At 37.2% G+C, this 15674-nt stretch overlaps 1 protein-coding gene across 1 annotated transcript in view; it reads left to right on the top strand.

The window, feature by feature from the left end:
* Positions 1–12261, top strand: part of Slc5a12 (solute carrier family 5 member 12) — a 47114-nt gene extending 34853 nt beyond the window's left edge. Inside the window, exons 10-15 of the mRNA XM_038331420.1 lie at positions 1226–1293; positions 5754–5840; positions 7399–7565; positions 8270–8373; positions 10271–10398; positions 12115–12261. Coding sequence (XP_038187348.1) covers positions 1226–1293; positions 5754–5840; positions 7399–7565; positions 8270–8373; positions 10271–10398; positions 12115–12261 — 701 coding nt within the window. The remainder of the gene's footprint in view (positions 1–1225; positions 1294–5753; positions 5841–7398; positions 7566–8269; positions 8374–10270; positions 10399–12114) is intronic.
* The last annotated feature ends 3413 nt before the right edge of the window (positions 12262–15674 follow it).

Genomic DNA, 15674 nt, shown 5'->3' with positions numbered 1-15674 from the left:
AGGGGTCAACTTGATCTAGAATATCCCTCATTGAGACTCCATTCTACGTGATAATAGATTTTGTCAAATTGGCTATTAAAACCAGTGATCACAGGGATTAAGAATGCTAAAACTAAAACTGTCACTGTATCTGCTACTATCTCTGACTCTGTCTCTTTCTTATTTTGTTAATGAGTTATTATAGGAACATATTCTTAGGACATGTTTTAAAATAGAAATGTGTAAAAACAGTGATTATTTTTAAAAAAGAGAATAGCTTCTTTAAAAGTCATTAGAACAATACAATGATTTAAAAGTCAAACTTCTGTGATACCAGAAGAGAGTGGTACCTGAAGTTCCTTGTGGTGGTGTAAAAACAAATACATCCCTATGTTGCTAAACAAGCAAATCTATTGTTAACTGTAATAATACTATAGCATTACTAAGGGTTATAAAGATGTTGTGGATAAAACACCAAAGGGAAAACCAGAAAAGATTTCAGGTTTTTGAGCCTGTGAACCCGAATGTATTAATGTTGATTCACCATGTAAAAGGTGACAATCTGTCCGTATCTCAGAGTCTAGTAGCTTTCCTTCACAGTTTCTATTAATTCTCTCTTTTGTGTAGCTTTAGCTGTCCTGGAACTCAGGGAGATCTCCCTGCCTGTGTCTCCTGTATACTGGGATTAAAGGTGTGCACCATCACACCAAGCATTTTTGATTTTCTTTAAAAAAAAAAAAAAAACCAGCCAAACAAAAACTCTTTGTTTTTAGAAAACAGAATGGAAAGAATGTTGCCTATTAATTTGTACATAAATAAAACCATTCCTAAAGAAAAAAAAAAAAGAAAAAAGGGGGGGGGCAGGCACCTGGATTCCTGGGTCCTTCTTCCCTAGCCCCAGGCGGCCACACCCTAGCCAAATGTGATTGGCTGAGCTTCCCCAGCACTTCAGTTTATTCCTAGTGAGTGACTGACCTGGAACTATCCCCAACCAAATTAGTTTGCATTTGCTTGGACTCTTTCCACATTCATGTTATTTCACTTGACAGACTTCTGGAATGCTAGAGAGAAATCTTTAGGTCCTGTACTCCATTTGCCCTGAGGAGCAGTTACTGAAGTACTGAGTAGACACTGTGCTGGCTATGTGCAGATGGTTTTCCTTCTTCAGTCCTTCAGCGGGATATAGTGCTGGGTGCTCAGGGGTGACCTCAAGGAAGTGCATCATTGTATGATTTCTTTCTTTCAGGTCTCTTGTTTGGTATCTTGTGTACCTCCATGGCTGTGGTTGCATCCTTCATGGGGAGTGTTGTGCAGGTAATGGAAGAGGGAAATGACTTTTGATTTCACAGCAAACTTTCCCATGTTTTCCTTTCTAATGAATGACTTGACTATTACCCCAAGGCCCAGTATTAATATTAATGGACACCAGATCCAAACAAAGCATACTTGAAAATTTCAACCAAAATTTCTTTCAGAAAGTGAAAGCAGTAAGAGGATGACTTGCAATGGGTTTATTTTCTCAGTTCATAAATTATGTGTTCTCTCATTCTTTCTGTCTTCTCAGCCTTTGCTTTCTTTATTTTTTTTTTTTATGTGATCAGTTGTTACAAACAAACAAACCCACCCCATCCAATTTGGAGATACTGTGAGTCACTGAATTGCTTCTTGAGAGAGAGATTTCTGCATTTCAATTCACTTGTAATTAAGGTGTGAGAGACTCCAGAGAGGGCCAGGACAACCCCAGTGACCAATGGAAAGAAGCGGTACCTGTAGAGAGTGAGTTAAGATAGTTGGACTCATCCCTCTGTCCTTGTTCAACTGAAAATTCTGGCTCAACTGACTTCATTGGATTGAAGTCTATGCCACATAGTCACACAGTATAGATGCTGGCATGCTAGAAATGCAACTCCCATCTTGTTTCAGGTGAGGTGAGTAGCTCTAAGGCAGTATTTCTCAACCTGTGGGTTGTGACCCCTTTGGCAGCTCTCCATCTCTAAAAGTATTTATATTACAATCCATAACTGTAGCCAAATACAATTATGAAGTGGAAATGAAAATAATTTTTTGGTTGGGGGTCACCACAACATGAACAACTGTATTAAAGGTCACAGAATTAGCAATGTGGAGAACCACCGCCCTATGGTGATCTACTTGCTTCTTTTGCCACATTTGAGTAAATAAAGACAATTGTAATTCTATTATTTTCACTATAAAGTTACTCCTATGTTGAATTTAGTAAATCAATATTCAGATTCTGGTTTTATATATGGAAACAGACAAACACTTAAGTCTCACAAATATGAATGATAGAGCCATGGTTAATTTCTTGTTCACAAAATCACAATACACTATGGCATGTATTTGTGGGTGATATCAGTGGCCAAAACTTTCAGTTTTATAAAAGGTAAATAAATTTTTCTTAAATGGTTGTTTCGATTTGTTGTTTTGTTTATTTGTTTGTTTGTGAAGTCATATTGTACTGTTTCATGTAAGAATTTTAAAAAGTGTCTTAAAATCTTTCAAACTGTAAAATGTACCAAGGGAGACAATTCCCACAGTCAGGTCCCATGTGAAAAACGCTAGGCATATGGTGTTCCCTTCCCTAAGATCAAGCAGTGTGCTGAAGGCTGTGGGAAGTCCAATGACAAGCTTGAAATGGTGTGCTTGAGGATTTGTGGAGCGATCAGATGAGAGTAGGAAAGCTCTTCCTGTGAGGAGGGCCGTGGAGAGCTTGGGGGCAATGCTGATTTGTGGCTCTTTGCCTTTCTGTTTTTGAATCTATTGCTCATTTCTTATGCCCCACATTCTGACATTCACTTATGTCACATTTGAACTAAGTAAACATGAAAAATTTAGGAAGATACTAAAACTAAGGAAGTAAAGATAAGATTAATTATGACTAAAATTCAGAAGTCTTTAAGATCCCTGAGAGTTACAATGGTGCAAGGTGTCTTTCTTACACAATATGATGTTGCCCACTGGACTACCTGGAATTCTGCTAAGAGATGGAACAATTTGAAGACATGTTTTTATCTCAACTCAAGCAGGTCTTCTGTAGATCTTGTAGCACTCTGGCATTCAGAAGCCATGCTACAGAAACCAAACTTCCCTAGCAGGCTACAGCACTGACAAATGCAGTGAGAGTAGGGGACAGTTCATGGCCACTCTTAATACAGGACACAGTACTCAAACACATCTCTGAATTTCCTTTGGGGCGCACCTTAAGTCTTCACCAGAAAGTGGTTCAGGACATGGTTATGATGAGATGCCCTTCTTATATTTTAAGCAAGCCAAGTACAGTGCATCTAAATGTCATTCCCAAGTCATCAGCAGCTTCAGTGCTAAAGTGCAAACTCCTGGATTCTGTCATCTGTTTGTAGGAGAAGCTCAGATGGGTTCTGGGCTTTGAAGAAGAACCCAAGTTAGACTAGCTTTGAGCTTGCCTCCGATTACGGATACTAAATGACAACAAAAGGAAGGTAAAAATGAAAGTCGGTTGTCATTGTAGACACAAAAACATGCACAGAGCATGTTAATATATATTATGTAAAAACGGAAACTCTTGGATTGATTTTCTGTTGCTTTTTGCTCTGAGGCTTAAGACATTGCAAGTTTGTCTTTATTCCACTACCCCTGCTTCAAAGGGAGATAAATGTCTTTAGTATTTTATTGACTCGTCTCATGATATCAAGTAATAACCTTGATATGCAACTGCCACAACAATGATGAATTAATTTTACCACCAGCAAAGGAATGAAACAAATATTAAATAACTGAAGTCAGAGGAAAAGAAACTTAATTGCACATGGCCCTGTCTTATCAATTATGTAGTAGCGGTTGAATTCTTTGAAAATGAACCTGGAAAAGCAATCTGTTTAAGTTGGGATTTTATTGCTGTGAAGTGAAACCAAGACCACAGCAACACTTATAATAGAAAACATTTAATTGGACTGGCTTACGGTTCAGAGCTTTAGTCCATTATAGACATGGCAGGAAGCATGGTAGCATACATACAACATGGTGTTGGAGAAGGAGCCTATAGTTCTACATCTGGATCCACAGATATCAGGAAAAGAGAATATCATACTTGGCATAGCTCAAGCTTCTGAAATTTCAAAGCCCATGCCCCAGTGACACCCCTCCTCCAACAAAGTCACACCTACAACAACAAGGCCACACCTCCTAATAGTGCCACCAACTATAGGTCTACGAGGACCATTTTTATTCAAGCCACCGCACAATCATAATGATATATTACAGCTCATATCTCTGGAAAAGATTTTATACTATGACTGAAGGAAATGAAAAGATTCCTTTGCCTTGTATGGTTTAATATAGCAAGAAAAAAGTACAAGTTAAATGGTTACAAGTTAATAACAGAAAGTTCATCAAATCCTAGTGATACATGGTAGGGTATATTGGGAATTCAAACAGTCTAATTGTTAAAGATAGACTCAAAACCATTTCCTTCTTTAGGTAAAATCAGGAGGGCGCTATGGTGATTTGTTTTGTTCATATTTTTTAAAGACCGCTTTTGTTAAAGAAAATGTAAAACTTTAAAGTCAGACAAATAAGGATGTATATATGACCTCTGCTCGCTCTCTAAATGAAAATAGACTTGAATGTGTTTCTGTTAGCCCCAAGCTTCTTTTCTACAAATTTTGGTTACTGTTCCTGAATTGGGTGAACATGAGGATTAGATGAGTCATTGGCTGGAGTTCCCAGATCTTCCTGACTGACTGACACATGGGCGGCATCTGGCAAACAAACCTTTATAAGATCTTGGGAGCATTCTAAAGCTTGGCTCCTGATGGAATATGCCCATGGTACTTACACAGATATAGAAAGTGCTGCAGGGAAAGTAGTTTTATGTGTGTTGCACATGCGTGTGTCCATGTATTCACAATCCAGTAAATTTGTATTCCCAGCTCTTAGAAGGTCTCAGATAGTTTTCATGCTGAAAACACACCTTTTTGGTCTTGCCAAACTGCTATTTTTCTCTTATGTTACCCATGCCCTTATGTGTGCACAGCTATAGAAACTTCAGCAAGCCTGTATTTACTTATATTTATACTATAGATATTCCATAAACTCTAAGCCAGTTCATTTAGATCAGTCATTTAAGAGATAAAAGATATTGAAATGCTTTATTAAAAATTTATCAGTATCCAAAAGAAATGAATCCATAAATGTAAAGAGAAATAAAAAGGAGGAGATATGGGATTCCTGATGGCCTCTCTAGAGTGTTCCAAATACTGAAAAATTCTTCATTGCCTCAGAAGTGGTATGAGTGGGCTGGCAAGGGTTGGATCCAGATACTTGTTAGAATCTAAATGATGGAAAATTTCAACCCAAGTTAAAGAGCTGATGAGCCACTTAGGATATGACAAATAAGTTATAGATGCATTGATTCATTAAATTCCTTAACTAACAAGCAAAACAATGTCTATGGTGCTGGAAATTAGACCCAGAGATTGTGCATGTTAGGCAAGTGAAAATAACAAAAAGTCCTTTGGTATTTAACAAGTTAAAGTAGCTCCAATAAAGGCAAGTTACTTGGATTGATATTTTCTAAGCATATGCATAAAGAGATGCACATTTAATTGTGTGTGTATACACACACACACATACATAGCTTTTTTTTTTAAAGGAAAACACATGGTTAATAAATGGAGCTCAAGTTCATTCAAGGTTCGAGGAAGAAATGGGATGTCAGGGTAAGCTACAGAGGCAGTGGAATTGTTAGACTTACCTGGTTTGCTTTTTTTCTACAGGCTGCCCTCAGCATCCTTGGCATGTGTGGGGGACCGATGCTAGGTTTGTTCACTCTTGGTATCGTGTTCCCTTTTGTGAACTGGAAGGTAAGGATTATGTAGCTTTCTTCAAATAAGTTTCTTTTCATTTTCTATCTCTTTTCACCTCTGTTTGGGAAAGCTGATTGTTTTTGCCAGAAAAAAAAAAATCCAAAGAATTCCGGTTATCTGTATTTCTATTTTACAAACACACACATATACATAGGTATGAAATTAAATGGTACCCAAGCCCTCCTATATAAGACGACACTGAAACCTGTGTAGAAGCAAAAGACAAATAAGAAAGGAGGCAGACTTGAATGGTCATATGCTGAATGGTTAATACATAGAATGGACAAACCAGTCATACTATTACTTCTCATACTTCCTTTGCTATGACTTCAGAAAGATGTAGGTAGACTCTGTGCTATGTAGATATCAGATAAAAATTTGTTTTTGTAAATTTTACTCTAAAACCATTTAGAATATATATTTTCAATCTGTAGAAATTCTTCTGTAGTCTTATAGGAGAACACAGTCAAAATCACTTCTATAGTATTTGAGTTTATGAAAATATTATGGTGTTCAATTATAATTTGAGGTAACACCTAGTTACTTAAACCAAACAGTCAAAAGACTGTATCTATGTGCTGTCTATGTAAGTTCTTAGTGGAAAATATAATATAATGACAACAGTAATAGACATGCCAATGTGGACAGGGGAAAGACCACAAGGCCTCAACTAGTGAGAGTGGGTGGAATAGCCATTCCCAGGAAAAAGCACACCAATTGGTGGTTAGTCAACATTGAAAGCATAGACAAGCAAGAATCTCTTTTAATTTGTGGAATAGCAGTCAGACTTTCTGCACATTATCTCTCAATAAAAAAATAACTACATTGTTTAAAGAGTTCTATAGCTTCTGAAACTCTTTCATTAAATATATTGAGGTTTCACCCTATTTTCAAATAAAAAGAAGGAACAAATCAAAGGGAGAAAAAATTTCACTCAAGGTACAACTTATTTAAAAATCATTTTGTAGGACTGGAGGTTATGATTCAGTGACAAAGAATGAGCCTAGCATGCACAAGACCTAGAATCCATACCTAGCACTTAAAATAAGTGAATGAAAAAATAAGTAAGTAAACAAGTAAGTAAATATATCTGCTCTCTGGGAGTTGAAATGAAGACAGTGTGAGGTGGGGCTGTAGAGATGGCTCAGCGGTTAAGAGCACTGCGTGCTCTTCCAAAGATCCTGAGTTCAATTCCCAGCAACTGCATGGTGGCTCAGAACCATCTTTAGTGAGGTCTGGTGCCCTCTTCTGGCCTTCAGGCATACACACAGACAGAATATTGTATACATAATAAATAAATAAATAAATAAATAAATAAATAAATAAAAAAGAGCAGCCAGTGCTCTTAACCTCTGAGCCACCTCACCAGGCCCCTAGCAACTTTTACTTTAAATTACTCTAAAAAAAAGACAGTTTGAGGTGTTTCCAGTGTGTGTGGCCAAGATTTGAGATGAACAATTAAATATTTCTGCAGTACATTATACCTTATACCAACAATATATTTGCAAAAAAAGAGCTTTGTTTAATTTCTTATTATGTTCTCTTTTTCTCCTAGGGTGCACTAGGAGGCCTCATTGCTGGAATCACATTGTCATTTTGGGTGGCCATCGGGTCTTTTATTTACCCTGCACCAGTGTCCAAGACATTACCCTTACCTTTATCAACAGAACAGTGTGTCCAAACAAATATAACAGCGACAGTAGGTCCACAGCTTTCCAGCAGGTATGTTGACTTTAAAAATAGTACTAAGTCCCAAAGTAGGTCAGCAAATAAGAAGAAAGACCTCTGTCAGAGATAATTTGATGAACTAGTTCTTGCTCATCTGGAAGTGCTTGGCAATGAAGGGTACTCTGCAAGGCTAAACAGAGTTCTGCAGATTGCTCTTCCTCTGCATTTAGGTAAACAAGAGTTTAAATACTATCCTGGAAGATTGAAGAACAGATCAGGAGTCATGATCTTAGTGGAAGGTATATGAAGGCTGAATTTTTGTGTCATCTATAAACTTCTGCTGCTGAATAGCACTGAAAAGTCCCTTTTGAGATTTTCTGTCAGTTCATATACATAGACAAGTGTCTGTCACATTCTTTCTAGGGACTCTGGAGTTAATGAACAATTGAATAGTAAATAACTGAAAAAAAATGAAAGACATTATTCTCGTTAAAAATTTTCTCTATCCATCTGTCTGTCTGTCTGTCTGTCTGTCTGTCTGTCTGTCTGTCTTTATATCTCTCTCTCTAAATGTAAATCCGGGATGAAAAGAAGAGCTAGCTCCTAATTTTTTTCATTAAAGAATCAGATATTAAGATTTGGAGTTTTAAGAGATGCCAGAACCCAGAGTGTGCAGCGAAGCAATTGTATGCTAAGTCATGAGTTTTTATTTTTGAATGATGAACAGAGTTGATGTCCTGTGCTATTTTTCTCCACAGACCTGCCCTTGCTGACACATGGTACTCACTCTCCTACCTTTACTTTAGTGCTGTGGGCTTTCTGGGATGTGTAGCTGCTGGACTAATCATCAGCTTCCTGACAGGTGGGTTATCTGGAGTCCTCTCTTTGGGGGGTTATTTCACAAAGTTGTTGACTACATGGTAGTCTCACAAATATGCTTTTAAATCTACCACAAAAGTCATCTTCTCTAAGAGATTCACGTACTGTCTCAAGTTTCTAAGTTGATCTCTTTCTCTGTCTCTCTCTGTCTGTCCTCTTGTCCTCCTCTCTCTCTCTCTCTCTCTCTCTCTCTCTCTCTCTCTCTCTCTCTCTCTCTCTCTCTCTCTCTCTCTCTCTCATTGTATGTTTTTCTGTCTGTCTGTGTGTCTGTTTAACAATCAGAAAATAGGTAGGATATTTTGAAACATACTCTACCATCATACCTATGTATACAAGTTCTTTGTAGCCGGGTGGTGGTGGCTCACGCCTTTAATCCCAGCACTCGGGAGGCAGAGGCAGGCAGATCTCTGAGTTCGAGGCCAGCCTGGTCTACAAGAGCTAGCTCCAGGACAGGCTCTAGAAACTACAGGGAAACCCTGTCTCAAAAAACCAAAAAAAAAAAAAGTTCTTTGTAGCATCAGTTATAAAGGAAGATTAATACTAAGTGTTTTTCACCTGACTTCCAACATAATCCTATCTTTGTAGGGTTTTATTGTAGGGCTTTGAAGTTTGTGTACTGTGCATGGTGACTACAGTGGGGAAAAGTAGGGGATGAAATATATATAAATTATGCTTTACACTGTTCTCATAGGGTCAATACCTTGGCACAAAGTTGCTTTTGTTCAGAGGAAAGGGAACCAAAGTTGCAATAAAAGTATTGATAGTAGAAGCTGGATAGATGAAGTGATTATAAGCAAAGGTTGCTCTTCCAGAAGACCCAAGTTCAATTCCCACCACCCACACTGCACCTCAAGGATGTCTATAATTTCAGTTCTAGAGTATCTGATATCATTTTTCTGGCCTCTATGGGAATACATAAACTTTAGTGCAGATAAATATCTATGGGTTCATTTTGAATTAAATTCTTTGATGCAGAATATAAAGTTCCTTATTAACAATACATGAGTCAAATATACCTATTTTATAGAAGGCACTAATTAACAAATATTAATTTAATTAGAATTCCAGTAAGTAAAACACTTTTGACAGACTGATATAATACTGTGGAACATGTTATTTGAACTTCAAAATATTGGACAGGCACAAAATTTTAGTGAGACATAACATCAGTCTCATAGAAGGAATCTGATCAATGTGTTTAACTCTTACAACAATGCTTCTTCCAGGGACCTCTGGATGGATTGGCTCCCATACTTACCTGCGTTCTGTGGGACAGAATATTCGCACTAGTTTGGCTGGTCAGAAAATTTGCAAAAGTTTCAGAATGATGGCCTCATTAGCCTTTACATCTTAGTAAAAATATCAGTCTGACTTGTTCCTCAGTAGGATTTAAAAGGAGGGAACTGGTATTTTTAAAGATCAGAAATGACATGTGAGGACAGTCTAGATTGGCTGGCATAACCTTAAAGAACTGTAGAAGATGCTGATGCTGTGATGAAAGAGATAGAAATAATAAAAATGATCTTTCTAATTTCATAAATACCAGACTAGATGATCCTGTAAATATATGATTTAGATAAAATTAAGGAAGAAAAATATACTTCCTGCATATTTATTGCTAGAGGAATATTTTCAAATGAATACGTTATTACCGTTTAACTTTATGGCCATGAACTTTGTTTACCTGACAACTTTTAAATTTATAACTGTTAACTCTCAACTCATTCAACAGTCTATCTATTGATTTCTATAGATTCACCTCTGAAGCTTGTTTTTTTGGCTTTGTTAAGAAATAACCCATCCTCAAGTTGATATGCTTATGCTGAAATCGAAAGCCTGCAGGGCTGAAGCCATTCAATCCATCTCCCTTTTCTTAATAGGCAAGCAAAGAGGCGAAGATGTTGATCCACTTTTAATAAGACCAGTTTGCAATCTATTTTGTTTTTGGTCTAAGAAATACAAAACTCTGTGCTGGTGTGGAGTTCAGCATGAGCAGAAAACAGAGCAGGTAAGTGGATGCATGAGCTTCTTCAAACAAGTTTTGTCTTAGAGGGAGGAGTGCTCTAGTTCCACTCCACTACTAGGAGTGTCCTTCAGCCTCTGGGAGTGCCCTTCCTCCCCCTTGCAACAATTGTGAGGGAAAGGACTGTAAGGATGGAAGGCAGTAAATGTTAACCGATGGAGGAGGGTCATCTATGTGTTACTTTCATTAGTTAATAAAGAAACTGCCTTGGACCTTTAATAAGACAGAAAATTAGGTAGGCTGAGTAGACAGAACAGAATTGTGGGAGAAAGAAAGCAGAGTCAGGCAGACGCATCAGGCAGATGCCATGCTGCTCCTTTCTGAGACAGACGCAGGTTAAGATCTTTCCTGGTAAACTACCACCTCGTGGTGCTACACAGATTACTAAATAAGAGGCTGAAACTAATGGGTCAGGCAGTATTTAAAAAATACAGTTTCCATGTAATTATTTTGGGTAAAGCTAGCCGGCAGCCGGGAGCTGGGCAGGACAAAAAGCAGACCTGCCCACAGCTCCATCTATAGTCAACAGCTTGAAAGGATATAGATTTCGACTCCAGAGTCCCTGGAGCTGATGATCTTTTAGGTGTGTGTATTGATAGGTAAATATGCCTCATGACTGGAATGTTACACTACAAGTGATCAGTTTCCAGAGTCTTTTAATCCTTGAGAGTTGAGTTCCAGGAAAAAATAGAAAAATACATTTTAGGAAAAAGAATAAAATACAATACACAGTTCAATGTGATACATGAGATGATGAGTTTGAGAGTTGGATAGCCTTGGATCTACCCCAGTTCAAAGTCTCATTTTCCTTTAGTTTAGGTTTCATTACTTGAGAACTAAAGAAGATAAAACAGAATGACATAGACAACTTTCTAATTATCTAGGATATTATATTAGTTATTTTTGCCTGTTATCTCTTACCAAAATTCCTGACAGACTGTCTCAAAGGAAGAGTTTTGGGTTTTTATTGTTGTTTGTTTGGTTTTGGCACACCATTTCAAAGGGTTTATCCATGATTGCTTTGTTCTATGCATTTGGACATATTAGGAGGTTAATGGAGACATATGAAGGAGGAGGCTGTTCATCTCACAGTGGAAATGAAACAGAAGGAAAGTGAATATAGGCAGGGGTCTGAGAAACATATTGCCCATAAGGAACGCCTCTAGTGACTTCCTTCTTTCAGCTGGGCCCCACTTCCTAGAGTCACAGTCTTCTCTACAGCACCACCAGCTCAAGTGAAACAGAGAAACACTTCATATTCAAATCATAACAGCTATAAATATTGGTGGAAAATTACAGTCAAAGATGTAACAAAATGCAACCAGCTTCCTTAGCTTCTTGCTGCCCCAGAAGTACATTTATGCTAGACCAATAGAGACTTCTGAGAGATGCATTCTCATCAGTCAGGACCTCTAATGAGCAGCTTGAACTCTAAGTAAACTACACTGACTGACAATGGAGCAAGCAGAGTAACTGCAGAAGAGCTAGGCAATACTGAGCCTCTTCAGGAGGGAGGGAGGATATGCTTTTGGATGTTTTGAGCAGTGGAAGGATTGTGAAAGCTGTTGAAGGAAAGTAGAAATGAATGCAAAGCTGTCTTGTTCGTTCTTCATAAACGTGAAGCAGTTACATAATATACATTGAGTTGGTTTTAAGCCTGTAAGGACTGCCTTTTAACATGTGTCTTTCCACATTCCTCAGGATTACCTTGACAGTGGCAGTGCCAGGAAACAGGGGGTTGAATCTGCCCTACAGAATGGACTCAAGCAAGAAAGCATGGCTCAGATTCCAGGCTACAACCCCAAGGACAAAAGCAACAGTGTGAAGGAGAAGACCACTCATTTCTAAGAAAATACATGCAGCTGATAATACTCTCTCCCCCTTCTCTTTTTCTCTCTCACACACACCAACCACTCACACACACCCCACATACAACACACATATTCAATGTCACTTCTTCCTGTTATAGAATTGTGTACATAATATTTCAGAAATAAAGTTGTCCAATACCTATTTATACTTATAGAAATGATAAGACCATTTCTCAGGATGTTCTTTGGAAAGCCCCAAATTCATGTGAGAAAAAAATCAGCCATGCCAGAAGTGCCTGATGCCATAACCAATTTAGAACTGAGTTGTATCATAATGCAAGGAGCCTTTGTCTTTTTGCTTCCTGTCAGATTAAATTTCAGGCTTTGTTGTTTGTTTATAGGTTTATGATTGGTGTTGGTGCTGAAAACTAAGCACAGGGCCTTGTTTCTTCAAAATACCTACCTGACTACTGACCCTAGTTTACATTTCAAAGTTTTAACCATCAAAATATTGTGGTGGAGGTAGAGACAAAACATAAAGGGGAATCTGCATATTTAATCTTCTCTGACATGGCTGATACAACAGGGATGATGTCATCTCCAACTACATGTCTTACATATATGTAGACAGATAAATGTATTTATGCTATCTTTAGGGCCACAGCTAGAACACTTAACTTCTGCTAGCATCCTCACACTGCTTTCTTTATGTGTTCTGTTAGTGTTCCTTCTGCTAAAGCTTTTATGATTAAACTTTAAGGATAATTGTATGGAGTATAGGATGAGAAAAATCAGTCTTCCCAGTGGGTAAACCATACATAAATACACTATTTGCTTTGTGCTCTTTAATAAGTGTTTATTAATCATATATATCACTTTAATAAATTTGGAGCTGGAAAGATGGCTAATCAGTCAGGAGACCTGTGGTAATTTCCCAACACTCAAGTTGACTAGCTTATGGATGCCTATAATTCCAGTTTCAGAGAATATGGTATCTGTGATCTTCATCGGCATTCACATCCATGGGCACATAGCCACACAGAGACACACACACCAACACATAGTAAAGAATTCATACTTTTTTTAGTGAAAAAAAAAAAAAAACAACAACAACCCCCTCTGTACTTACCCAGAAGCCGAGAATCTAATCTATAAGCTGAATAAAAAGGAAATCACCCTTTATAGGTGTGAGTTAAGCCTGCATATTGTAAAGGAAACTTGCAAGGAGCTCACTATTCAGAGCAGAGATCATTAACCATGAAGTCTTATTCATTATTCACAGAACCAGTCCATGTCACATGTGCAAGCTTAAGTCAGATGTAAGCACGATGCAATTTTAATTCTGGAGAATAACTTCAAAACTCTGGAGGAGAGGGGATTACAGAGTAAAAGGTGGTTTGACAAATGAGGATTCAGTGAAACTGCTGGAAGAAGAAAAGAAATTCTTATAAATGTTTATAAGGTATGTTTGCATGCCTATGTGTGTGTTCATAATAACAAACATGTGATTGATTTGGAAGCCATTTTAGGGTTGCAAACTTTCACATGGAATTTCACAAAAGCAAAATATCTCAATTTTTTCACTTTATTAAAAGTTATCCTCAGGCTACCTTACTAAATCAGCACTTTCCTTATAGCTATATTTAAAATCTCTCTCTTCTTTTTTCTGCCTATACTTTTTAGAATATTATCAAAAGTACACAATTAAAATTATATGCAACCATTTCTTTACAGAAACAGCTTAGTCTTTCCTTGTATAACAAACGATAGGGCACAAGTAGATAAAATATAAAGACCCTTTGAATTCTGAATAGAGGTTCCTTTTTACTCATTCAAACAAATATGTCTTTAGGTAGAGAGATAAAAGTAATAGTAAACATATTACACAGGGTGGGAGTTGTATTAATTGTGTGATGCAGTGGAGGGAAACTACAATGTGCACAGTCAGTAGGCTCAGCTAGTCCCAGCATTCCTTCCTTTCCATCCCTTACTCTAGAGACTGCAGCTTGGAATGGTGTTACAGGGCCACGATCAGCAGGGTAGTTTGAACTTGGGGCTCCTGCATGTTCAGAGACGTCTCAATGCACTGTGCTGTGAGTGATGAGTTTCTGGAAGTGAGAATAGTGGTAAACTCGATGCTGAACTTTGTGCCTCTTAGGCATAATTGTGGGCATTGATGAGAATGAGGTTGTCTTGTTTACTTGATCTCACTAACCTTATTTAGATGACTGACACTCTCCGTGTTAAGATTTGGAGCAAAAAGTGTAGGTTGTTGGCTGACATGAGGTATCCGAATTAAATAACTTCAACTCAAATTATCCTGCTCATTTGGGGGAGTCTAAAAATATTAGTTTATTTGTCAATTAAAATGAATAGAAACTATTTTTATTTAATAGGATTATTATGAGGACTTAACCCAGTGACTGGCACATTCAAAAAATTCAATAATTACATTGTGCAGTGGGACGAAAATGATGCCCATTTTAAGTGGTTGTTTCATTGTTTCTCTTTGAAGATGTTTATTTAGTACATGCATCACTAGGGTTCTGTGAAAAAAATAGAACTAATTAGGCAAGTATAATCGCAAAGCAAAAATAATGTCCTGATTTCCGAACACTAGTTTTTTTTATGTTATTCATAAAAACATTGTTAAAAGTCTTACATTCCTAAAATTGAGATCAACTCCATCGAAAAGAGCCATAAGTTCTTTACTGAACACAAAATAAATTGTGATTTATTAAGCCTTGTATTTGTAATTGTCAGTTTTGAGCAAATATTGCAAGCTAAATTAACTCCACACTGCAGAAAAGGTGAATCTTAAAACACCAGTAGGAGAGTGGGATCTGCTTTTGCTTAACTCAAACAGAATTAGCTGAGTAATTGTACCATTTGTGACTATAAGAGGTAACAAACAGTGTTACAGTAGGGATAGAAAGAGTCCCATAGGCTGTGACACTTTCACACAGTATTTAAAAGTGAGTATTATTGAAATACTTTGATAGTATTATAATCTTAGAATGTAAAAAAAGACATAGCAGAAAAATTTGAGTTTTCCTTCACCTGTTGTTTTAGTGATAAATTATCTTAAAAGATTACATTCATTTTTACTGTGTCCATTTGTATATTTACAGATTCCATGTGCTTATAATCTAAATACTGTAAAGTATATTTGATGAGAATTTGACCCCCTTTCCCAATATTAAAAACATCATGACCACTTAAAATAACTGTAATTCTTTGGTTATCACCAAAGATGCCTATTGAAATACTAGAACCTTCACAAATCAATTGTAACTTTTTATTGGTAGAAAAATCACTGTTGGGTTATTTTCATTTGTAGTTCATGGGAAGATTGAACGCTACAATTTAAAACTCTTCAACAAGTCAGTGAAGATTTGCAAACATGTGACTAACAAACACTCAAAACTGTACTGTTTTTTAGAATATGTT

Source organism: Arvicola amphibius, chromosome 5 (assembly GCF_903992535.2).
Source record: "Arvicola amphibius chromosome 5, mArvAmp1.2, whole genome shotgun sequence".
In the NCBI taxonomy this organism is placed as follows: Eukaryota; Metazoa; Chordata; class Mammalia; order Rodentia; family Cricetidae; genus Arvicola; species Arvicola amphibius.
The sequence above is the reverse complement of the archived record's forward strand: the minus strand, read 5'-3'. Positions and strand labels throughout refer to the sequence as shown.